At 38.3% G+C, this 26,003-nt stretch overlaps 1 protein-coding gene across 2 annotated transcripts in view; it reads right to left on the bottom strand.

The window, feature by feature from the left end:
* Positions 1-625: 625 nt before the first annotated feature.
* Positions 626-26,003, bottom strand: part of brinp3a.1 (bone morphogenetic protein/retinoic acid inducible neural-specific 3a, tandem duplicate 1) — a 45,109-nt gene continuing 19,731 nt past the window's right edge. For both annotated transcript variants that reach the window (XM_026323494.1, XM_026323493.1), the window contains exons 4-8: positions 25,208-25,392; positions 11,336-11,441; positions 10,661-10,897; positions 6,437-6,659; positions 626-2,281 (exon numbers count right to left, since the gene is read on the bottom strand). In XM_026323494.1, coding sequence (XP_026179279.1) covers positions 1,165-2,281; positions 6,437-6,659; positions 10,661-10,897; positions 11,336-11,441; positions 25,208-25,392 — 1,868 coding nt within the window. In that variant the 3' untranslated portion in view covers positions 626-1,164. The remainder of the gene's footprint in view (positions 2,282-6,436; positions 6,660-10,660; positions 10,898-11,335; positions 11,442-25,207; positions 25,393-26,003) is intronic.

Raw genomic sequence — 26,003 nt, forward strand, 5'->3', positions numbered from 1 at the left:
ATATATATATATATAAATAAGTCTTGTGGAGATGCTCCAGCCATCTGATGTGTCAAACTTTAATCAGCTCTGCGTCATAGAAATTATATTCATATATTGCTAAATAGCGTTGCCAAGTATTAGGAAGGTAACAGCTGCTGTGTGAATTATGTTTATTTGCACCTTCTTTGCAGCCTGGGAAACGTTACATCCTTGTACTGCACAAAAAGCAGGGAGGGCTGGTGAGGCTGCTGTGGAGAGGACTTTCACTTTCTGAGTCCAGCTCCAAAAATCTCTTTGCTTCTTTCACCAACTGTGGATTTTGGTAAGTTCCCAAAAAGTCAATAGTTCTAAAGGTGAATCATCATTAAGGTGAATTGGTTCTAAACCATAAATCATATACATAAAACATACACTTTCTATAGACCACACATAAAAATTTTATTTAGTGTATTAACAAATTGTATTATACATCTTATAGACTGTTTTTGTAACTTTTGTTTCACAAACAACAGCATTATAAAAATAAAAGCACATGTAACATATATTGTGATCATGGTGTCAATTTTTCTGAGCAAACCTGGGCTAATACAGCATCTATTTAATCACTTTGTTTATTTAATTATCCTTTTTTTTTTTTTTTTTTTTTACAAAATTTTGAAGTAGAGTGAAAAAAATGCTGTTGTATTATGTCCAAGGTTAACAGAGAGGGCCATGATATTTAAACAAGTAGTTAAAATAAATGTGATGAGAAAACAACAAAAACATGCTGGTGTTTAAATGTATCTGTGAGATGATTACATTGCTTGGGTAATACATCAGCAAAAGCTTTTGTTTACTAACGTGAATGATTGAAATTTGTGTAATCTACAAACGTCAGCACATTGGCAACACATCAGTGATGGCAGAGTTTTAGATTTATATCTGTCAGTTATATTCATCAGGAGAGGGGGGAAAAAAAAAATCTATGAGGCAAGTTTGGTGAAATCCTCTTTAAATCTACGATGTTGTACAAATTTATATGAAAAGCTGACATGAGAATCTCAAATGCACTCTTGAGATCCATGACGACAACAAAAATGTCCCCCAAACGTCCCTTGCACGGCTCCAGAATTGCTTTTTACCACCACCAGGGCTGTGTGTTAACGGCTCTACCATCTGTGCACCTGGCCACCTGCCCACTTATTAGCTACATAATTTGGTTGTTTCATATTCCATTGAGTTGGGCTGCTTGGCACTGAAAGTCTGCAGCGCTGCCTGGATCCTGGCAACGTCTGTGGTCGACAGTTTGAGTCGGTGCCGCAGCAGACAAGAGAAGAGGTCCAGAGGCTGAGCTCCAGGTGGGGAAAGCCTGTTGACCCGATCACGGATCTCCAGTAGCTGCAGCAGGGCTGAGTCCTGCGATCCCTGAGTATATGGGTAGTCGAGCTGTAAAATCAAATCCTGGATCGCTTCTGGGTCGAAGTGCATACTATAGCCATATACCTGGATGTTGTTGATCTTCATGTAGCCCAGATTTCGCCCCGGTTCCAGGTACTCCAATGGCTCATAATATACAGTTCCGTTCCCGTTACTCGAGGGCCCTCTGATCCGGCTCCGTAGGTAAAAGTGGACCGTCTCAAAAAATGTTTTCCACTTGTTGCCCAAAGTCAAAGTCCAGTTATAACAGTCATAGGGAAGGTCTAATTTAGTCCTCTCCCAGTCTGGATAGTTGTTCTGGTCGATGGGCATGATCCAACTTTCCGAGTGGCTCCCCCCAAATGGATTGATATAGACCGACAACATGGGATCTAGAGTGCTGTTCTTGGTAAGGCAGATCTGTAGAGACATCCCCAGGAGCATGTGGACATGGTTTGACTTGTATTTATTACTTTTCAGCGTCAGCAGCATCCTCTTCCTCCATGATGGGTCGAACCAGTTATTCAGCCTGACATCGTTGCTGACAAAAATCCCGTGGATGCTGATGCGGTTGTCACGTTTCTGCAAAAGGAAGCGCAGCTCCAGGTCCTGCAGGTCAGTCTCAAAGCCGATGTAGTGGTCAGTGGAGTCGGGCACTTCGTTGCGGCAGACGCCCTGACTCAGCATGTAACCCTGGTTGCACGTGGCGCAGCGGGAGCGGTTCTCGTAGGAGCAGGAGGCACAGGAGGTGCCCTCACCCACCGTGCAGGGGATCACACCCTGGCAGGGAGGGTGCTCGTAGGGGCAGGAGCAGCTCCGGGTCTCCTCCAGGTAAGAGCCCAGGTGGTTGTTCTCACTGCAGTACATGATTGAGAGGATGTACTTAAGCCAGTAGCTGAAGGGCCTGGAACAGCAAAAGAGCAGTGTGTCAGATTTAATTAGGAAATAAATACATTTATAAAATAAAGTTGTACATTTTTACGTGTAAATGTGGAGCATAACAAAAGCTATTCATTTGTAAAGCACTTGAAAAATGTCTAATATATAAAATATGAGACAAAAAAAAAAGTTTAAGAGGTTTATACACATTATATGAAACCACACTTGAACCTTAGCATGTATTTCATGGCAGCTTGTGATTTGACATTTTAGGAATAAAAAGGCTGATACACATTTTTGCTCTAACTCTGTCAGAATAGTTTATGTAAAAACCCTGTCACTTCTAGTTAAAAGCTGATACAGGAAATACGTCTTCAGGAACGCTGTTTAACAGCATAAATAAGAACCACACAGAATCTGATTTTAAAATAGATAAGTCTGTGTTTCTCATAAATGATTCAGTCCAGAGTGTTACTCTAATGTTAAATCAAAATTCCTGCACTTGTTTGTGAAGAAAGGAGCAGATGGATTGCATGACAAGAATATAATGTTATAAATCAGTCTTTTATTTTCTCTCTTCCACATCTGGCACATTTCTGAACCCACGTTTGTTCTCTAGCAGACTTAGCAGTTTTGTTATTGTGGTCATGTGGAGCTACCAAATTAATTTAGGTAAAACTATTCGGCATGTATAAGTAATTTACATTGAAACACATGTCTTGAAGGAAAAAAATAACATTTGCCCATTTGACTAAGTCATAGCAGGGCTGCACAGTAGGTGCATGACACGTACCTGCCAATTTCAGCTTTAATGACAAACATGATTGTAAAGTTATTAAAAGTCAACCAAGTTTCTTTCCACAACTTCATGAACCATGTTTAGAGTATTTCTGATTTTCACTTTACCCAACATGTGATTTAATGATACAGGGGTGCTACGGTGCTATGGCCTAAGAAGAACAGATGAGAATAATTTGCAATAAAATTAAAAGCTCTTTTTAGCAAACAACCCAATGAATCTCAGTTATTAAATATAAAAGCTGCCACATTCAACCACTCTGCTCAGGAAAGTATTTTTAAAAATCTCTCATACAATTTAAGTTCTTTTGTTTGATCTGATGCTGTGGATTTAAATATGTTGGAACTGCAGCTCCTGGAAAGTATCACTATGCAGCTAGTGTGATGGTATGTTCTGCTGCTGTCTGGAGAAAATGTTACGAACACTTTTTATTCCAATATAGTTAAGTAAACATGTACAGGGCTAATTACAAAAGACCCACTATCTCTAACTGCGGCATTTGTCCCACTTCTGGTCACTTTAACACATGACATATATCTTAAGCCTGAAAACTTCGGCTGTAGTGTGTCAGTTCCAAATCAGTTTTTTCACAAGTGCTTTGAACCAGCAAATGGCCATCCCACTATAATATTTCACCATCAGAGTCAGTGAGTGTAGCAGAGTGTGACATCGAGGGAAGAGGAAAGGAGCAAAAGGCATTTTATAAAATGATCAAATTTAAATTCTGGTGATATTTTATCAAAAGACAGTCGTTATAATGTAATAACAGTAGCCAGCTTCTCTGAAGCTCATCAGTCAGAGTCAGTTGTGCATATCTCACCTCCAGAGTGGAGGCTGTGCACAGCAAGAGGCAGGAAGCTGTCCCGCCATCATAAAATGCGTTGTGTCAGCAGGACATGTAAACTGTCATGGAGGCACAGTGTGCAGTGTGGGCCAAAGAGAAGCTGGGCGTTCACTCTGCAATCTGTTCATTGTCTGTCAGCTCATTTCACACTGATCAATGCCACACGCCAACTTTTTCCTTCTGCCACAGATTCAATTTTCACCATTGAGCCAAACTTTGTTTTCCGCAGAAAACGAACCACATTTTATCCATTAGGAGTGATATTTATTCAAAATATCTGCTCAGCTCCGTCACTACTATCCTGACACCTCATGCATTCACAGACTGTGCAGCTCAAAACCCAGAAAACATCCTGCCCTTGTCTCCAATGTACTAGAGAGTCACAAAAGAAACTCCAAAATGGATTTTCACAATTAAATTACAAAGCATATGATATTTACTTCATCTGTCAAAGACCATGATGCTTCAGTACATGAATAATGGGTACAGAGATGCATGAATATTCTCTTTTGTGAAAAGGAAACAAAAAAAAAATCTTCCATGAACTAGGTCATTACACACATAAGAGTATGGAAAGCTGCTGTGGAACAGAGGAAATCAATGTGTGTGTGTTTTGTTTTTTTAGTGTAGAAAAACAATAGTGTTGAATTTTTACTGAGCTTTGTACATTACTAATGGATAAGCATTTTTAAATGCAAAAAAATAAATAAATACATAAATGATATTCCCAAATTAAAAGATTTTGATATACTAGATGCAATATTTCAGCTTATATTTTATTCTAACTACCTCCCTTTAAAGCCCATAAATAATAACCAGACTTTTCCTCAGATCTTTTGAGACCATCAGGTTATATCACAGCGGGATGCCTAATATCCAGTTTAAGTATTTACTTTCATCACTCCCACTCTATATCATAATAGCATATATTGTGTGCATCCTCTGTATTAGTCAGATACTGTCCAACTGAAGTGTTTAGAAATACTGAATATTAGTGCACTGTGTCGCACATGTGTATGTGCCTTGGTTATGAAAACCTGCCATTACACCCTGCAACTCTTATATATGTGTATATATATATACATATATATATATATATATCATTTTTTTTATACTTTTGCTGTTTGGTTAACGAGAAGGCTCCTTGATCATGAATGTAAAAGGGAAACTATATGAAAACAGACAAAACTGTTAAAACCCCTTTGAAATATATAAAACAAATATTGGCTTGGTTAATGGCTGTTACTGGCTGTTTCAGTCGTATTGCACTGGAGTGGAGCTGTGGGCCTTTTAAAAGTCAGGAAAACCAGGCAGTCATGTGAAAAATAACATGTTGCTGCATTGCTGCTCTTTTGTCTTGTTTTGTGGTGCTGAACTGAGAGCGCCACTAAAGTGTAATGTGTCTTCTTTTAATTAGCATTTCTCTTCCTCACTCAATGTGACTGACTATAATGTCTCTCCCTCCTCACGCCTCTGATAAAACACTGTTGCAGATTACACCTAGTTTTCCCCAGACCATAAATTTCAAATGCAGTTTTTTCTCTTGCACATTGGTCAGTCTGCAAGGATGAAGTGCAATAGCTGTTTATATTTCTATGTCCTTCCCAGGTTGTTTGTGCCTTTTCACAGGAATGCCTAAGAATTACATAAGACCAAACAATAGCAGGCTTGCTATTTGCTATGTTAAATGGGCGAAGATAAAAAAAATGTCTGACAAGAAAATAACATGCAGTCAATTTGTACATTGATGATATAGCAAACAATGTACTATTTATATTAAAAGGGATTATATCCTTTTATTGGTTGGAAGTGAAGGTGGTGGGTGACAGGAGTCTGTTACTGCAGCTGGGAATCACATTGCAGGGGATAAATATTTGGCTTTTTACCTGAAATAGCTTCTGACATAAACCTGGCTTCATCACCTGTACTGGCATAATCGCATTTCTTTGTCGTAAGCATCGAGTCTGCAGATGATATGACTGAATTCTTGTATGAGAAACAGCAATAGAATGAATAATCTAGTGAAGAACCATACATTTTTTTTTTATCTATGGTTCCATCACAGCCTACTTAACCAACAGGAAAATCTCCCAAACTTAGCATATTCCTTTAAAACACAGCACACTTTAATTTCACAGGAGGATAGCTTTGATTTCCTGGATGTAAAGGAGACCTGGGCTGGGAGTGCAGCCAAGTCATCAGGTGTGACACTATAGCTCACTTCAGTAAGACCTCAGTTGAATATCAAAGCACCAATATATTGTGTGTATTATTAGCATAATGCCTATTTCAGGGGATAACAAAGCGCTGCTCACAGAGTGGGCTGGGGAAAATAAATGAACACTGCCGTTCACAGCTTGCTTGAAAGGACTTGTGATGTGGCTGCAGGCTTTGGAATTTCTGCTTATTTTCAGATGTGCACAACCACACCCAGGCTTGCACGAACACACACACACACACACACACACACACACACACACACTCTACCACGTCCATGCTAACTGAAAGGTCAGCAGGAATTCTTATCAGTTTCTCACCTCTCCCGCAGCATAATAATTTTAGGCTGAGTTCGACACCTCTTGCTAAGGGTGAAGATCTTGTTGATGATGCGTCGTGCTTTGCTCAGGAGCTGCTGGGTGCTGAGTTCCAGCTGTTTGTAGCGCTGGTGAATGGATGGCTCCATCTTCCAGAAATACTGGATAGCAGACGTGTTCAGTGCGTAGAACGTCGGAAGCCGTCGAACAAAGTTCTGAAACTCATCTGGAAGGCAGGGAGAGATGCAAGACAAGAGTGAAACTATCTCTTTCTTCTATGAGCTAACTCTCTCACTTTATTCTGACTCCACTAATTTCTCAGACCAAATGAGAGAAATCACTTTGCAGAGGCCACATGGGCTCAGCAGCCACAGGGCAAACTGGAAGCACTACTGTTTGACGCATATGCTAATGGCAAAAGGCAGTGCTAAATACAGGGTTAAGTTTTTCTTCATTGACTAATTAACAGCAGGCAGCTTTTCCCAGGCTGATACTGCAGGTCTGCCAGTGAGAAAATGGTGCACAGAGGCTCATATCTGTCAGGCCTTCAGAGATGCAGCGTGCTCTACACAGAGCAGACAGTGTTTCCAAGATATTCAATAATAATATCATTATCATTAGAATTACGATTAATTATATGTGGAAAGAAACATTGATGAATGTGCAACACTGATGAGAAAATGACCACACTATTGTTTATAATTAGTTACATTATCTTCATAACACAGCATCTGATTAGAAAATCAATTAAGTGTCAATGGCATCCCTGGTGATTGGAAAAGGTCTACCTCATGTCTCTGTGAAATGAATAAGTTGATTAAACATGTAATAAAAATATATTAAAGAGTATTTGGAGGTTCTTACTATGTGGCTTATATATTTTAATAAGAGATGTTCTCCTGAGGAGACAGTGCAGATTCCTGCTTTGTTCATTTAATTTCTCATTAATAAAGTTTGTTGCCATTTGACAAATTCATTTGTATTATATTATATAAGATATTTCAAAAGGAAAGTATCTTATGTTATATTTTTATCTTTTTCTCAAAACTTCTTTCCTAGCCTGTTTGTCCCATGTGTTTCTACTAAAGATGTAAATTTAAAAGAAATCAGTCATGCATGTATACTTTTATTTTGAACAGCGGAGCAGTATGGGACTATTTTCAGCCAAATGGGTAACATTATGAATGTATGGTCAATTCAAAATAAACAACAGTGTCTTGTTCATTAATGAAAGAACACAATGGTAGACCAATGCATTTACAACAGCTTTTGGACAGTGATGGAGCTCTATGGGAATGACTAATAAAATAAGATCAGATCTTGATATCTATTATTAGGTTGGTAGATTGTTGATTCATGGGATTTGCTGACAATAACAAAAATAAAAAATATTGCCTTGACTTGTTGTTTTTTGTTTTGTACTCCACTTATTGTTTTATTTTGCATTTTCTTTTTTATTAATACCTATTTTGTAATTTTATAATAAAACCAATAAAAACAAAAGAAATTAAAAAAAGGATAAAGAAAGAGAAAACATTGATTAGAAGATTATTACCACATTAAAAAATGATATAACGTAGTCTGTATAAGTGCTTTGAGAAATGCTTCATCAGGGTTGTAACTATTTTAAATAGGCAGAGCTGTGGTTTATCTTTATTGGTGTATGAAATGCATGAGATGATCACTGCCACTGAAAAACTGTGTGTCAACAATTTTATGCTCAACAGAAGCAAAAACGGTTCCCACTCACAAAAAAAACAAAAAAACAAAAACTGCTGACATCTTGTCCTCAGACTTTATCTAATGAGCTGTGGTGTCTTTGGTTTATTCACCTGTATTTATATGGTTGACCCCACCCACCAACATCTCACAGCTGCAGACTGTCAGTCATTAAGTGATCCAATTAGATGATGCAAAACAGCCATGCCAAGTCTACAACAACAGCAGGCCGGTAAAGAAAACTTAAACATTACATCACCTGCAGTAAAACAAACAAAACATCACGAACCCAAATCAAGTTAACTGCAAAAATGTGTTTTAATCCTAAAGTCATTATTTAGAGAGGACTTGTATGTTTAGAGACTTATTGATGGAGTAAGGCCAAATCAATTAAACGAATAAGAATGATTAATCAAAGGCAGTACACAAAACAGTAATTAAACTTGTTCATATTGGGCAGTTTCCTGGGGAAGGTGGAAACTGCAAGTTGCTGCTGAACTTGATCATTTCCAGCACAATGATACTCCGTCCCTGGAAACTCACTCTCTACCATTATTATCTTGTCAGCCACTGAACCCAAGAAGTTAACAGCACTTCCCTTTTATATGATTTTAAAAATAGAAGGCACTGCCAGTACAGATACTGTGTGAACATTATTAAATAAGATGAAGGGGTTGGAGGGTAATGGTCACAGGCCATGTATCATCAGTTATTTGGCAGAATCCTGATAAACTGCTAATTTATGAGGATACCATTACTAAATGATGTGTCAGTAACTGGGTTAATTTTACGCAAATATTCAAATTAATGCAAAAATAATGAAATTTGTTTAGGCTAAGACCTCTTGGATCAGTACCTATTGTACCCCCTGACTTGTACCCTGAATCTCAATGGATTTTAGAATTTCACACAGTTTTAAAAGCCCATTATGGAAATGACTTTTATTTGTCTTTTTTAAAACTGATGATCATCAGGCCACTTCATGTGCCCAAAGCAGTGGATAAAGTTACTGATCTGATATATGTATAATATGGTTTCCTAATTTAAGCACATCACACCCAGCGGAAGGTCGAAGCAAATCATGCCTGCCATCAGCTGACTGTGGAAACCTCATTTAACAATCAAAGTCATGATTATTAAACTCTGCTACTGATGTTGGTTGTTCTCCATTAGATCAAATATACAAGTGGATCCCCAGGGGCTTCAAAGGAACTTACTTATTTTTCTTTATTTAATACAGCACTACAACTGCAGTTCTCAGGGCACCTTGCTGCTTAAGTTATTACCAGCTGTGCGCTAATCAAGTTGCCCCTGGTAGAGAAGCATGTAGCCAGTAATAACACTCTCAGCCAGCAAGGTGCACAGCTTAAGGCAGGGCTGGAAATGACTGAAACAGCCAGATGCCCCAGAGCCTGTGGATGCTGCTCACAGTTTAATAGCCGGGGGACACAGAAACAGAGCCACGTTGAAACACATACTAAGATATATGATGCACAACTGTGTGGGGTGCGACATTTGTGATAATGGTCAGCATGTGAGTGGGATAAGTTGCCTGCTAATTAATTAAAACACTGTGCAAAAGGTGTTTTTAAAAGTTTGTGGAAATGCTTACGCTCATACTTGATCGCAACACTGAGCTCATGGCAGATCTGCCTGGTTTCTCTCATGTTAATGGGTTAGCTAATAAAAACATATTTAACTGCATGGTAAAGTATTACAAGGTTACCTCATAGGCTGTTAGCAGAGTACAGGATCAAAAAACCCTCATTTGACACATTCAAGTAAATGCTGCCCTTTCATTTTCTGGACTCTGACATTTGCATGACTGCAATTTTTGTGCATGTTTTCAAATTTGTTGCAGAAAAAGGTTTTTGTTTACGTGCGAATAAGAACATTACCAATCCACGATGACAGATTTGTCAACTCTTTTCTGATGCTATTTCTGTTTTGACTGTTTTAGGTCACTGAGGGAAATGTTGCTGGTCAATAAGCAAGAATCCTTTATGGCAGGATTGAATTGATCAGACTTCCCCATCAGTGTGATGAAGCACCTTAATTTGTGAAATATTTAAAACAGCAGATTGTCCAACAAATATTTTATTTCTAGGTGATGAATTTGCACAATATCACAATAAATAATAACATTGCAAAATGACAGAATAGATTTATTTTATAGAAATTGCTCAAGCTTACTGAGGCATTGAAGATTTAACATATTCATTTCTACCAATCGTTTTGTGATGTGTTTTAACTACAACCCATCAAAGTCAAGAGAGATTAAATTGTGGCTTTGCTTCTCTGTTGTTTTCATAAAATTTTAAAAGGTGCTGGTTTAAAAATTGCTCCTCTCTGTTGCACTGAATTTCCATTACATGGATTAAATGTAATCATCCCCTGTTTTTATTTGTGTCTTTGTTTTCTTTGCCCGTGAACTCGTCTAACAACAAGGTGAAACATGAGACTTAAAACAGAACAAACAAAATGAACAAACAAACAAAAAACACTCACCTGACTCTTCAAAGTCCTGGTTGGCCATGTTCCAGGAAAGTCGGATTTGCTGCAGACTGGCTTCCATAGCCCTCAGATCCACCTCAGGGCAATTACACTGTGGGTAGTCCACAGCACACTGGCACCAGCAGTCATTGTCCCGGCACACAAACTGGCCCTCCTCATTACAGCCGATGTAGCTCAGAGCTGCCTGCACGAATCTGGCCCTCAGATGCTCTGGCAGTATGGCTTGGAGGCCTGAGGCAAGGACAAAAACAGGACAAAACATGGAAATGTCACATGGATGAATGAAGAGGGAGCTGTAAGTACTGTAAATACTGCAGAAAATTTGTGTTTAGACGTGGCGTTGTACGCTAGATCTGTAAATCACTGAAGGCTGGCATTCTTTTTCACTGTTTTTTAGCCATGCTTGAAATATGTTTGGCATCACAAGCAAAATGCTGAGATTCACTTAAAGTTTTATTTTTACTGCATAGTTCTGCTCCTTTTGTTCTGAATCATTACTATCTGTGATTCATTTCAGAACTCTGCAAGCATCCATGGAAAAAAAGTAAAAAGAGTGATTGAAGCTAAATTCGTTCTGACACACTCGTGCTGCAGTTATAAGCTTGCCAGAGAACAGACACTGTGACAATTCCATCAGAAATTGTGGGAGTTCAATTATGGATGGCCAACCTTGCAAATGAATCTTGTTTTCAGGGCTCTGAACCAAAACGGAGCTGACAGAGTCGAGGTTGTCATAGTTACTGCATCCGAGAGGGCCCGTCCTTGTTTCGGTCACCTAAAGGGAGGAAAACACAGGCACACAACAATAATCCATACTGAGAAAGAAACTCACTAATGGCATTAAATATACAGACAGAGAGCGATAATGTAAAAAAGGAAGAGGGAAAAAAAGAATGTGGTTAAATGTCAGGAAGAATAAGATTAACAATTCCCTTTCTCTTAACTATCTGTTGTTCTGAGAAACAAAATAAATTACACATTATTTAGACGTCTCCACTGTGCAAATCGTATTTAGGATAATGACTTTGTGAGCTAGTGTGCTGGAAATTGAATTGTGATAAGGATCCCTGGAGTAAAGCGTTATGAGTAAGTTGTGAAGTCATCTGTCAAATGCATCTCTGTATTTTGTTTGTACTTTACAATGTCCATAACCTGCTAAAATTCATTGTGATACTATTGCATGTTTTATTAAATTACGTATGCACCTGAGGAGTCATGTAATCGCTCAGTGCAGACTTTTACAATAAGGTATGTGATACTGTTTTTGTTATCTTTGATTATCACGTTTATTGAGCCTGTGGTGCGTTCGAGGTTATAGCCTTCTAATGTAAATTTAACAGAATCATGGCTAAAATTGACCAAAAGTGTGTAACCTGTGGGTTACATACTGTCAGAACATGATTATACAACATATGGTATGTTGAGTCTTATTTTGATATATTTTTTCTACATCCATAACAAAGAACACAAGATCTGCTGAATGTGTGCAATATGAGCTCAAATAGCATAATTATGTTTTTAGCAATTTTGCTGCACCATGACAGCGTTGAAAGGGGAACTACAGTGGGAATATATTGTGAGTATGTGTGATTACTTCAATCTGGACCCATCAAAACACCTCCTCTAATTCTCTTTAAAAGAGTACTATTTGCACAATGGCTGTCTGACAACTTAGTGACAGCAAGAACAGCAGGTTTCACTACAAAAATGTTTCCCAGAAGGAGCTGATGTGGCTGTGTGGGAGGTGTAAAATGTCTAAGGAAGTATAAATGACACCCCTAGTAAGCTACTGAGAGTTGTAGAATATTAAATTACTGCAGCTTGAGGGGAGAAAGCACATTTGGTTAGCATGAGCTTCTCTACTCCCAGGAGAGCTCTTGTACAAATCTAGGAAACGGTTCAGTGACATAAAGTGAGGCGCCAAACAAGTTGGCAGAAGTTGTTGGTTTGGCTCTGACAGAGGGTCATCTACCAGCCTGTCTATAGAAAATATGGCCACTTTATCTACATGTCACAGACCATTACAACATTTTTGTGTAATTGACAGTTGGTCTCTTACCAGCTATGTGTACATAATTAGCAATAACAAAATAACTTTTTCCTGTTTAGGGATTTATATCTAAGTCAAATATAACAGCTATGGTTCAATATGAAGTGATGGAAACACGATCTGCTTATAAGTGCTGTGTGATGAGTTGGTATGTTTGAAGCATCAGTTAGAGCCATTTATGCTGCATTCACATTACACTCTTCAATGCCCATTTAGAAATCAGGTCCATCGGACGTGTCTCTTGTGAGCTTATGACACTTTAGTGTGACGTTTTACATTCAGTGTATGTAATTGACATATCTGGCTCTGATATAAACACTGTGCAGGTCCTAACCTGACATGTACACACAAAGCTGACTGAATTGTGAGAAACATGCCAATAGGAATAATACCATCATGTGTAAAGTGAACATAGCCTTAGTTTACACACCTGCATAAACACCAGGAAAATTATCCTAAGAACAAGTTCAACCAATTTGTTTCAGTGTTGTAAGAAAAAAAAAAAATATTGGTTGATGATCATGTAGATAACTCTGTCCCTTATTTTTCCAGGTCCTATCTAGGAAATGAGATGTATGGAAGCCTATTTCTGCCACTTGGAGAAAAAATAAAACGACCCCTTGAGTCAAAATAATGAGATACTTTCTCAATATTCTGACTTAGCAACTCAAAATAACGAGAACTCGCAGGATCAAACGTGACTTCGTTACACACACCTTTTCATTCTCGGCCCTATTGTAGTAATGTTAAAAACACACTTGTGTTGTTGACATAATTCAACAAGCATGTGTGCAGTGCGCCTTTTGACACTGATTTTGTTTTGATTTGCTACCATGTTTGTGAGACGAAAAGGTACACAACATCCGGTTGGTGAGGTTTTCCGGGCTGCTCGCTCTCATTGGCTATTGAGCACATTCCGTTGGAGCTTCCCCTGACCAGGAATTGTCAATATCAAACATTTAGCTTGAGTTGCTAAGTCAGAATATTGAGAAAGTATTTTGTTATCTTGAGTTCATAAGTCAGAATATAGAGAAAGCATCTTGTTATTTTGAGTCACTAAGTCAGAATATAGAGAAAGTATCTCGTTATCTTGAATCAATAAGTTAGAATCCTGAGAAAGTATCTCGTTATCTTGAGTCGCTAAGTCAGAATCCTGAGAAAGTATCTCGTTATCTTGAGTCAATAAGTCAGAATCCTGAGAAAGTATCTCATTATCTTGAGTCGCTAAGTCAGAATCCTGAGAAAGTATCTCGTTATCTTTAGTCGCTCAGTCAGAATCTTGAAAAAGTATCTCATTATCTTGAGTCTCTAAGTCAGAATATTGAGAAAGTATCTCGTTATCTTGAGTTAATAAGTCAGAATATAGAGAAAACATCTAATTTTCAGTCGCTAAATCAGAATATTGAGAAAGTATCTCATTAGCTTGAGTCTCTAAGTCAGAATCCTGAGAAACTATCTCGTTATCTTGAGTCGCTAAGTCAGAATATTGAGAAAGTATCTCGGTATTTTGAGTCGCTAAGTCAGAATCTTGAGAAACTATCCCGTTATCTTGAGTCGCTCAGTCAGAATCTTGAAAAAGTATCTCATTATCTTGTCTCTAAGTCAGAATCCTGAGAAAGTATCTCATTATCTTGAGTTAATAAGTCAGAATATAGAGAAAACATCTCATTTTCAGTCGCTAAATCAGAATATTGAGAAAGTATCTCGTTATCTTGAGTCTCTAAATCAGAATCTTGAAAAAGTATCTCGTTATCTTGAGTCTTTAAGTCAGAATCTTGAGAAAGTATCTCGTTATCTTGAGTTAATAAGTCAGAATATAGAGAAAACATCTCATTTTCAGTCGCTAAATCAGAATATTGAGAAAGTATCTCGTTATCTTGAGTCTCTAAATCAGAATCTTGAGAAAGTATCTCGTTATCTTGAGTCTCTAAGTCAGAATCTTGAGAAAGTATCTCGTTATCTTGAGTCAATAAGTTAGAATCCTGAGAAAGTATCTCGTTATCTTGAGTCGCTAAGTCAGAATCTTGAGAAAGTATCTCGTTATCTTGAGTTAATAAGTCAGAATATAGAGAAAACATCTCATTTTCAGTCGCTAAATCAGAATATTGAGAAAGTATCTCGTTATCTTGAGTCTCTAAATCAGAATCTTGAGAAAGTATCTCGTTATCTTGAGTCTCTAAGTCAGAATCTTGAGAAAGTATCTCATTATCTTGAGTCGCTAAGTCAGAATATTGAGAAAGTATCTCGTTATCTTGAGTCGCTAAGTCAGAATATAGAGAAAGTATCTCGTTATCTTGAGTCAATAAGTTAGAATCCTGAGAAAGTATCTCGTTATCTTGAGTCGCTAAGTCAGAATCCTGAGAAAGTATCTCGTTATCTTGAGTCAATAAGTTAGAATCCTGAGAAAGTATCTCATTATCTTGAGTCGCTAAGTCAGAATCCTGAGAAAGTATCTCGTTATCTTTAGTCGCTCAGTCAGAATCTTGAAAAAGTATCTCATTATCTTGAGTCTCTAAGTCAGAATATTGAGAAAGTATCTCGTTATCTTGAGTTAATAAGTCAGAATATAGAGAAAACATCTAATTTTCAGTCGCTAAATCAGAATATTGAGAAAGTATCTCGTTAGCTTGAGTCTCTAAGTCAGAATCCTGAGAAACTATCCCGTTATCTTGAGTCGCTCAGTCAGAATCTTGAAAAAGTATCTCATTATCTTGTCTCTAAGTCAGAATATTGAGAAAGTATCTCATTATCTTGAGTTAATAAGTCAGAATATAGAGAAAACATCTCATTTTCAGTCGCTAAATCAGAATATTGAGAAAGTATCTCGTTATCTTGAGTCTCTAAATCAGAATCTTGAGAAAGTATCTCGTTATCTTGAGTCTCTAAGTCAGAATCTTGAGAAAGTATCTCGTTATCTTGAGTCGCTAAGTCAGAATATTGAGAAAGTATCTCGTTATTTGGTGAATTGTTGTTCCTGTGATTCACATCTTGAGCTTCTCACACAAAGTGCAACAGAAGCCCATATTATCACCTGTGCTTTAAAAATCCAGTGTGGGGAAAAAAATAGTAAAACATTTTGTATGAATGTGGAATTTATGAAGAGTGTCTCATGCAAAATCCTAGAAAATATGAACTTAATGACAGCAAACCTAACAGACTGTAGAAGACTAGATAATGGTTCTTGTAAAGCATCTGTTGTTTGCTTGTATTTACTTATGAACAAATGAAGTGAACCTGTCCTCTCCCCGTTTTTAATAAAAACACATCCTGTGTGCCAGGAGGAAATGATTCTCTGGTACAAAGATTCTGAGGTTGTTTAGGTAAATAACTGATCCACAGTTTCACTCAATATGTTTATTATTCTAATTACCAGTTGGGTGATCTGTTAAAGCTCACGGCCCATTCTTTGTGGTTTCATCTCCAACACAAGCTCCAAATTTACACGTATTCTAATTTAAAACTGTTGAGATTGAATTCGTGGATTTACTTGGATACATAAACATAAAGAATGCAAGACAAAACATCTACTTTTACAGGGAGTGCTTCAATTTTCAAGAGCCATTAGGTTATATTCTGCTGTCAAAATTAATCAAAGGGTGCACTACAGTAAATTTTATACAAAGAGGTTTAACACAGTAACGGAGTGAAGAATGTATAGTACACATATTATATTATAATTAATATGCTTTTGTCTTGAGCACTGGATAAAGTAAGTAACATTTAGTAAAACCCAGCCTGTACAGCACTTTAAAACACAGGTACTATACTATATTTTCACACTGTGAAGGGCCTTGTGATGGAATTGTGCTTTTAAAATGTCGCCATCCTTTAGGAAAGCGTTCTGCTTCATCTCATGCAAACTGAGATGATTGCTCTCACACCACCACTCTATTTTAGAGTTAAAGTATAAAAAGTAAGTGGGCTTACTTTTTTAATGTGCTCACTTTAGAGAAGGGCTGTAGCATGAATGCACCTAATATCAGATGATGCCATGTAAGAACATGACAGCCTTAGTAAGCTACTGCTTTCTACACAACATTCTGGCAAAACACCAATGGTATGGCCAACATGTACAAAAACACAACAAACAAAAAGCATGTCGCAAAGAAGTCATGTGTGCTTGAGGCTGTCATTAATCTGTCCATATGTTGTTCGTGCATGCTGGATCTGTGACCAACTGTAGCGTGTTATGCTTAGGTGACCTCTCGAAAAGTAGGAGAGTTAGCTGATGTAATTTGTACTGTACAGCATCACCATTGGGAGGAGTTAGTGGATGGATGAGACAGAAAACCCAGGACCTACCCACATTAGGAACCAATAATAAACCAGAACCAATAATAAAGTACTTGCTGAGACCAAGGCTGACTGTTGCATTGCCAAATAGTGCCTCTATCAGCGTGTTACGGCCACTGAACTCTTGACTTTTCCAGGGAAAGGGAGGTTGTTTGTCTTGTTTGTCGGTGTGCTTGTGTATGTGTTCAGTTTCACTCATGTGACTATGTCATCATCAATGTTGGAGCTGGGGTCGTCGAAGCTGCCACTCCACCCAAAAGTCCCTGCCCTCCATCCTTCTGTTGGTCTGGTCCTCCAACCATTTCACCAATGATATCTTCACTCTCCACTGGTACTCCTATTTAAGGAGCCTCCTGACATTGCCAGTAGCAAGTGTGCTTCTGCCATAAGTAGTCTGCCACTTCAGTTTTGTTTGGTTTTATTTGTATTGTGATATTGATGTGTGTTTTGAACATTATATGTTTGTGATGTGTCCTCACTCAAGAGCTACTCTTGTTAAACTCGTAGAGAAAGGCTTGACCGACAGTCTGAGCTTTTAGTAGAAGTGTTCTTCAATTTTGTATTTTTGTTTTCATGCAGGTTTATAGCAAAGGACCTGGTGCATTTTATATCTTGGGCACCTGGCCCATGTCTCTTTTAGCAGTTTGATTGATTTCCTCCCACAGTCCAAAAACATGTATGTCAGGTTGATTGGTGACTCTAAATTGCCCATAGGAGTGAGTGTGAGTGTGTGAGGTTGTTTGTCTCTATGTGGCCCTGTGATGGACTGGGGACCTGTCCAGGGTGGACCCCTGCCTTTCACCCAAAGAGAGCTGGGATAGGCTCCAGCAGATCCCTGCTGAATAAGTCAGAATAAGTGGACAGACTTTCCACAGTCCACTGATGCTGGGTAAAAAAAAAAGTTTCAAAAGTGAGAAAAGTTTGGTAAAACAGACAACAACTTTTCCAACAAGTTTTGAAAAGATGTAACCATATCAAAGCCATAACACTTGATTTGTGCTGACAAAACACACACACACACACACACACACACACACACACACACAGAAACAACTGTACAATGTCTTGTCTTCTTTGAGCTCATGGTTAGATTGTTCACAATCTCAGCTCAAACATCCTTGACAAAAGCTTGATTTAGAGCATGTGTATCCAGGCTCCATGGGCAGCAAAGATAAACTGCCAACCTGAAGGGAAATCCATCTCCTTCGCTGTCACTTGCGAATTATTGCCAAACACCATGACGGTGTCTACTTTTAATATTTTCCCAAGGGTCCAGTAAAAGTAACCACAGCTCCTTGCTAGATTAATGACAGCAACTGTAGTATCTGGCTCAGAGGAAACCAGCGCTGTGGGCAGAAAAGTTTTTTTTTCTTTCGTTTGACATCCACTTTTGACAACTACAAGGTCAATAAGGAAACGAGGTACACAGAGAGTAGGAGGAATAAAAACTGGTAGCACTGCATATTTAGTACTGTATACATCCAGTAAGTACTACAGTACTAAATACATCCAGTGCCTCTTTCAGTCTCCTGTTAAAAATGACTTAACTGATTAAGTGAAATCATTTTTTGAATACAGACATCATTTTAGGTAGGACAGGCAGGCAGAACTAAAATAATGTGGGAGCAGTAACTCGCTCCTATTATTCTTTTTTATTATTGATGTGTTAACACAACTAATTAAAATCTGAGCAGCCTCCACAGGGATCCACAGATTAATTTCTAACACAGACAGATGTCCAACTTAAAGGAGAAAATTGACCAAATGCAAATCTAAAGATGGCTTCTATGCATAGCAATGAGACCATCTGCAAAATGAACCCAGTGGAGCAGAGCATGTGTGCCTAGTCAGCCTCCTCTATTAGGAATCAACCCCAGAAAGACAAGCCTTTTGGTAGATTTCACGACTTTGAAGACCTCATGGGGCATTTTTTTGCTAAAAGGGAGGAAACATTAAGTTATTCTAAAAATGTCATATGTAAATGACATGGATCGGTTGGTGGGGGAATTATTAATGTGCTATAATTGAGTACAAGATAATTGTGCTGACTGTGTTGGAATAACTAACAGCTGCATTTAATGGAACATTTAATTGAACTTAAAGGCTTTCCTAGAATAAGCAGTTTGTTATGTTTACACATGCTGTGGATGTGACTTGTTTATCTTATTGCTGAAATTCACTATGGCCTCCAGGCATGCTTTTTCATGTCTTCTCACTGCCTAAATACTCCTTCAGAATATATTAATATAGAAATTAATAGTTGTGTAACTTCTAGAGTCTCTAAAACTCTATTAGAGGGATTGATGCTATTCTTCCTAAGGATTTTCATTTTAGTATTTTCATGACGATGGTGGAGACTGCTGTTTAACACATAATCTAAAATCTCCCACGGGTGATAAACTGTGTTCAGATCTGGTGCTTGCAATTGGCGTAGCATATATGAGTCACATCGTTTTCTTCCAACCATTCATGTAGCTCTTGTGCCCTGTATGGAAGCATCTGCATTTGTTATGTTTCTCAACTCATTTATTCAGGGCGCTCCTTTAATTTGTCACCAGTTTGTATATTCATGCAGCAAACAAACATTCCCAAGTGAATCCTGAAGGCATCCTTTTTAGCTACATCTTTCACTCTGTCAGTGGAAACGTAGCTCTGCCTGCTGCCAGACACATTGTTCTGGGAAACACTGCTACTTGGAAGGTTGACATGGTTCTACTTTCAGACAACACAGAGCCCCAAAGCACAAGTGCAATGGCTCAGGACGTGTTGTTTCAACATCTGAAGCAGGTGAGGGCCAGAGCCAGTATTTGGCATCGTACCCAGATTGAACAGCAAATGGCTCCAAGTTTTACTCAGCAAGAGTAGAAGGGGAGTTACAGTCAGTCCCATTTTGCACAAGCGGACATGCACCTACATTACTCTTACTTTATTGGGGCATGCTTTTTTGCTGCAAGGCTGGGAACCAATTGAATTATTGCAAAAGCATGTTATAACACAATACATAAAGTATGAGACTGATCAACAATCGCTAGGAAATGGAAAATGTATCATAAAGTAATAAAATGAATTATTTTAAAACTTTATTTAGGTGGTTATTTATTATTAATATGTAATATCTGATTGATTTTTACAGCTAATAACATGAGTACGATAAAAGGAAACTATTGTTGGCCAGTGAAATACCTGCATGTATTTAGTCAGATTATGCCTTGTCATGTGCAGTATATAGATGGATGACAGTAGCTGTGTTATTGTTGTGGTGCCTCAGCAGAGCAACACAGCACTTAGCCTGTTAACATGGTCCACCAATACAGATGGGTCTGAGGCACATACATTATTTAAAGTGTATGACTTTAACATTGTTTCAAGACCAGTTAGGCGAGCGCATTTTACTGATGAAGATTCATGACTGCTGTGAATCCTTCATATGAATAATTCTACAAAACAGCATAAAATGTCACTTAGTGAGCCTGTGGTGTCAGATGTTTGAGCAACAATGGACTTTAAATGGCTGCACTTTCTGCTTGCTGGAGAAAAAAGTAGAAAATACCATTAATGTTTTATGAAAATCATCGCTCATTTCAAAATTGCCTCATTCGCTGCACCTTCAAGAAGTGCCGTTTGCTTAATCACCGCAGCGTAGTAGATGTGCAAATCCACATTTGCATCTGAGATACATTTCCACTTGTTTATTCAGTCTTTGAGGATTTCAGTGCATGTTTTAAGACCACTTTGTTGCACTGGCTTACACCCTAATGTCAACCAGCAAGGGATAAGCTTATATACTATGAGCAAGAACGAGATGAAGAGGGAGAAAATAGCATCAGAATGAGATTATTGTGTGCCCTCAGAAAAAAAAAAAAAAAAAAAAAAAGCCGCAGGGGAGCAGAGGGGAACCTTTGGTAGAAGAAAGTGGAATTTAATACTGTATGTGGTGTTATGTTCACTGAGTCTGTTGAAGGAAATCTAAGCTGTGCTATTTTACAGGAAGTACCAGTCGCTTGAACAGGAGCCAAGAGAGCAAATCTGATTCTGTGTATTTATTTTTGCTCTCCAGGCTTCATTTCATTTAACCAGTTGTAGATTTAACAGAATTTTTTAAAAGTCTGTCAGATACCAGAGCTATCATCCATCTGTTTATATTATACAGTCATTTGAGCCTTCTCATATAATGTTAACGAAGAAACCTGTACATCCTATCCAAGGTCACAGGGGCTGAAGACCTGAGAAAAAAGAGAGAACATTTGTCTCACTTTCTGAATAATGAAAATACTAAAAAATCTCCCTCTAATGAATTATTCATCTGATGTCATGATAACAGAGTGCTTTGTTTATTTATTTGATATTGTTTTGTTTATCCTGCCATCAAAACTGCCCCAAACTCAGGAAGCTATGTTCTCTGCAAACCTTCCTCGGCAGCATTATCTGATTTCTGAAGAATCTTGCATTACTTTTCTACTTTTCAGCTCTGACAAGTGAAGTGGAACATGGCACGACTGACTGAACACCAAGGGCTCGCACATCAAATTGGGTCAAACATTTGTTATCACTTCTCCTCCCCAGCAGTGATATTGTCCTCCCAACTTTTGTTTAATGAATCTTCAATGTGGCAGAGCCTGGAGTGCAAATCAACAGCAAGCAAACTGACTGATGCAGCATTTCCCATGTACCTGCTGCACACCACCCCGGGGCTAAAACACCCTGACATAAGGCCTGTCTCTCCTCACTTCATCTTTCCTCTTCAGTGTCATGATACTTTTCCACATCCCACAAAATGTCTGACAAATTTTAGTCTCATCCTTTCCAGTAATTTTCTTTAAGATTACTCAAATGCAAAAGCTGATTCATCACACCATGTAACAGCAGAGCTATTTTCCCACACTCCTATCTCATCTTTTCTATGTTTGATTATTTTCCAGTAGCCTTCAGGCCGCAACCATTTAAAATACACTGTCTCTCAAAACCAGTTGCTCTTCTTAAAGGCAGATCTGTTTTTCGTGTCAGCCATCATTGAAGTAAGGTAAAAACCCATGTTACAAATTAAAGGTTGCTGACACTGTGAATACATCACTCACCTGAAAATGGCTTACAAACAAATGTACCCCAGAGGGCTTTTTCTCTATTCATCTCGATTAGAGGTGGTTTTTAGCAGCACTTTGGTTCAGTGGCGACTGCCAAATCAGCTCAACGTCCCATTGCCAATTCACTTTAGAAAATGTACAATTTTATCTCTGATGGACTGTACACTAGGGCATCACTAAGGACAAGTCAATAAAGGAGTCAAGTCAAAAAATGGGCTGCATCTCAGGAAAAGGAAAGCAATTTAGATTTTTAGCTGCAGCTACAAGCACCAAAGTTTCTGTTTGCCCAGTGGGGTTGTGTCTCAGGGCTTGGTTTGGCTCCATGACAGTGACTGTTTTGGCTCGATGCAACTAACTGACTGTTTAATGTTTCTTTTTCACCTGATATATGAAGTGTCCTCCCCTTCACAGCATACCACCAAACCACTCTTTATTGTTGGTAAAACTTAAGTGTCTTAGCAAGATGTTTGACCACCATGAGCTGTTAAAGCAGCTTCAGTGCTCCCTGGCAGACGAAGGGATGATGCCATTCTTCCTTTATCGATGAAGACCAGCAGATGGTACAGTTGAAAGTTCTGTAAATGTGGCACTTACTTTAATTTAGCTTAGATTTACGTGATCATCTTCTTTTTTTGTACCACGCATTTCAGATTTTTGAAAAAGTTTTAGTCTTATAGACATGACAGGTAGGAGACAGGTACCACTGCTAACACTGTCAATGCTAAAGTAGCAAGTGCAGTGTGGCTACACTATTAGTCAGATGTGTTGGGTGTGGTGTACCACTGCAGAGACAGGTGTAATGACAGCATACAGCATATTGACAAACATGTCGCCGACACTGACAAGTGCCTCAGGTGGGTGTTTCTGCAGGTTGCAGATATTACCTACGTTCTGCGATGTTAATCTGTTGTTTACCACAAGTTAATGTAAACACATTAAAGCCTCATGATGGAACAGATTCCTCAGAAGACACAAAGAATTCAGTCTGCAGTGTGAAGGGCAAACTCAGCCTATTCAATTCATTCTGCTTGATAATACCTGACAGAGTGATGGATGAACACACCCCAAAGGTATTAAGCAATAAAATATGCAGGGTGATATTTACATCATAAGCATATCTTGGTAGCATGCTGTTCCAAATACAAGCCTGTGAATGCACACATGAAAGAGCGAAACAATACTGTTCACTTCATCTCTTCTCTTCGTTGAACCCTCTCTCATTCACTGAGCATGCATGCGTGCATGTTTACTCAAGTGTCACATCAAAGAACCATAAAGGGCTTACAGTGGAAGGTTAATGCAGGATATTGCATATTTTTAATCATCTGGCTAAATAAGAAGTGTCCAGTAGGTTTCAGTCTCATCACGTCAGCTATACATGAGGTTCACTGCCAAGTTGTTACTTCATCAATCATCTTCCACATCGAAGATGTTCTTTCATAATGGCGCATGGGATGGAAGTGGTAGGACAGTGGGTTTTGATAAAACAGCATTTGGCACCATGGGTTGACTTGATAATAATGCTACAAGAGTTATTTTCCTTTTTCACCGTATATTTACTGTTCCTTTTAAAGAATGTGTCTCTACATAATAGAACAAAGAGGGTAAAAATGACATACAAGCTTTCCAGGTGCACAACAATCCAAAATAGTGACTGTCAGAGCAAAAGATGCATATGTCTCTGAACTGATCTAAACTGGAGTTCTTGGAACATAAATAGACCTCAGGGAAATGCTGATACATGTCAGTCAACATCACAGTCCAAGACCAAACCTAAGGGACCAAAAGAACGAAAATCCGACTTTACATATTTGGCTTAAGGGTTTTCTCGGATGGGGAAATCTAGCTAGCTAGACAATTGAATGTCTCTGCAGGGGAAAAAACTTCAAATTTAGCAATGACACCAAGCTCAAGAGACATTTTGAGTCAAACCAAATATATTTAGTCAATAAAGATTCTGAATATTTCATGTGAGGAAAGGAGGCAAATCTTGTTTACTGCCTATATTATGCTACTAAACAGTCATCTTAAACCATATGTGACATACAGTACACTAGTTACCTTTGAGGGCTGTGAGGTGGAGAATGCTGGGTGTTGGGCATTGAGGGTGCCAGGAAAAAGAAAAAAAACTCACAATTTTCCCAAATGCAAATGTTTATTTGTAAAAGTTCTGCTCCTGAAGGTTTCTCTATTAATAGACTGCCACTGGGTTTTTGGCTAGAACATTAGATGAGGTCTTAAAGTGCGTTGACTATGAAGGGTTCATTAATTAAAAATGGTAAGAAAAGTAGCTGAGGTTTATCTGTCCTTATGGACTGTACAGTCTGTAAATGAGGATTTAATTTTGTCCAACAAGGACTGAGGTTGACTTATGTCCTTTAAAATATGTTTTAATAATCTGCAGCATAATTAGGTTCTGTATTTGAAAAAGACAGTCACCCACTGAGGGCCTATTGATGGGTCATAAACTCTGTACAGTAGTTGGTACTGAGAAATAAATACTTGGCATGTACTGACCATTTTACTCCAATACTTGGGCCCAGAATGGAGTAGAAGTGTTCTTATTATTTTAAAAACATGAAGAGGTAGACATCTGTTTCAGTCTAAGCTAATGACAATCTGGGTGTCATAGCATTTAATAGGGCTGCAGGATTGCACACAGAGTCAACCAATATGAGCCAGTTGTTGGTCACATTTTGTTATTGTCCTAGTGTTTTTACTGGTCCATATACTCTCACATCGGTTATTCCGTAATGGTTCTTATAGTGCTTGGAGGTATAATACTGAATGACCTTGGAGACTAAATCCATGTAGAACAACACTGCACCCTGTCTGGCCATCAATAACAACTCTTATTAAAATCAGCTAAACCTGCTGATTGTAGTGTTTCCATTCAGAAGCTCTAAGCTGGACCTGATTTCATTAAATCTTTAGTGAGGGTGGCAGTCAAGGCTACTTGTGATATTTGTTTTTTTTTTCCTTCTTTGAATGACTGTAATCATTTGGTAATAAAATAATCTAACAAAGGGGAAATGTAAAGCTTTGATAAATTCGTCTTTGATTTTATTTCATTTATTTTTTTGCTGTTGTGTTTGACAGACAGCAGGAAATTTGTACCTTGATGGCAGTAGAGGCAATCTGGATGTGGTGTAGCTTGTGCAGGGTGCTCTCCCTGTCGATGAAGTAGGAGGCAGCCAGCTGATGCAGAGCTTCCAGAGTCACAGCTGTACCATTGGATTCACTCGCTTCACTTGTCCGACTCAACTTCCGCTTGTCTACAAAGATCATCAATGACTCCTCCCCTATGAATACACAGAGACACATGCCCACACTTCATTAATGACTCATCCCCGATGGACGTACACACACATGATGTTCTCAGTGATCTAGTGGTAAATATTAACCCATGAACGCCTGCCAGCATCGTTACACAATCACAAAGGCAATATTTCTGAAGGGGACAAGCTACTGAGAATAAAACAGCCTTTACTCATTTTATCCTCTAAATGTATTTAGTGATAATACACCTGCAGCTAGTGCACAGTGCTTAAAACAATCAGAGCCAAGGCTTTCAGAGGACAGTGTGCTGACAGATGTTGGAAGGAGTGAAGGATCAATAGAAAAATCCTTTCTAATGACATTAGGTTCTATGCGCAATGTGGTTTTAATTTGGAGAGACACCAGATTCTACATACAGTACATTAACACTGGGGAGAGATGAAGATTAACACTTGTCTCTATCACACTGCAAAACAATCTCTTGTATTTTGTTTTATCCTGAAAGCTGGAGATTATTTAATATGCTTATAATACAAACCAAGTGATTCTGTTGTAATGAGCTTCTTTGTTTTATTGTTTTCACTTTTATATAAAAAAATAATAATCGTGAAATAGAAACACATTGGAATTTGTC

The sequence above is a fragment of the Mastacembelus armatus genome, chromosome 4 (assembly GCF_900324485.2).
Source record: "Mastacembelus armatus chromosome 4, fMasArm1.2, whole genome shotgun sequence".
Taxonomy (NCBI): Eukaryota; Metazoa; Chordata; class Actinopteri; order Synbranchiformes; family Mastacembelidae; genus Mastacembelus; species Mastacembelus armatus.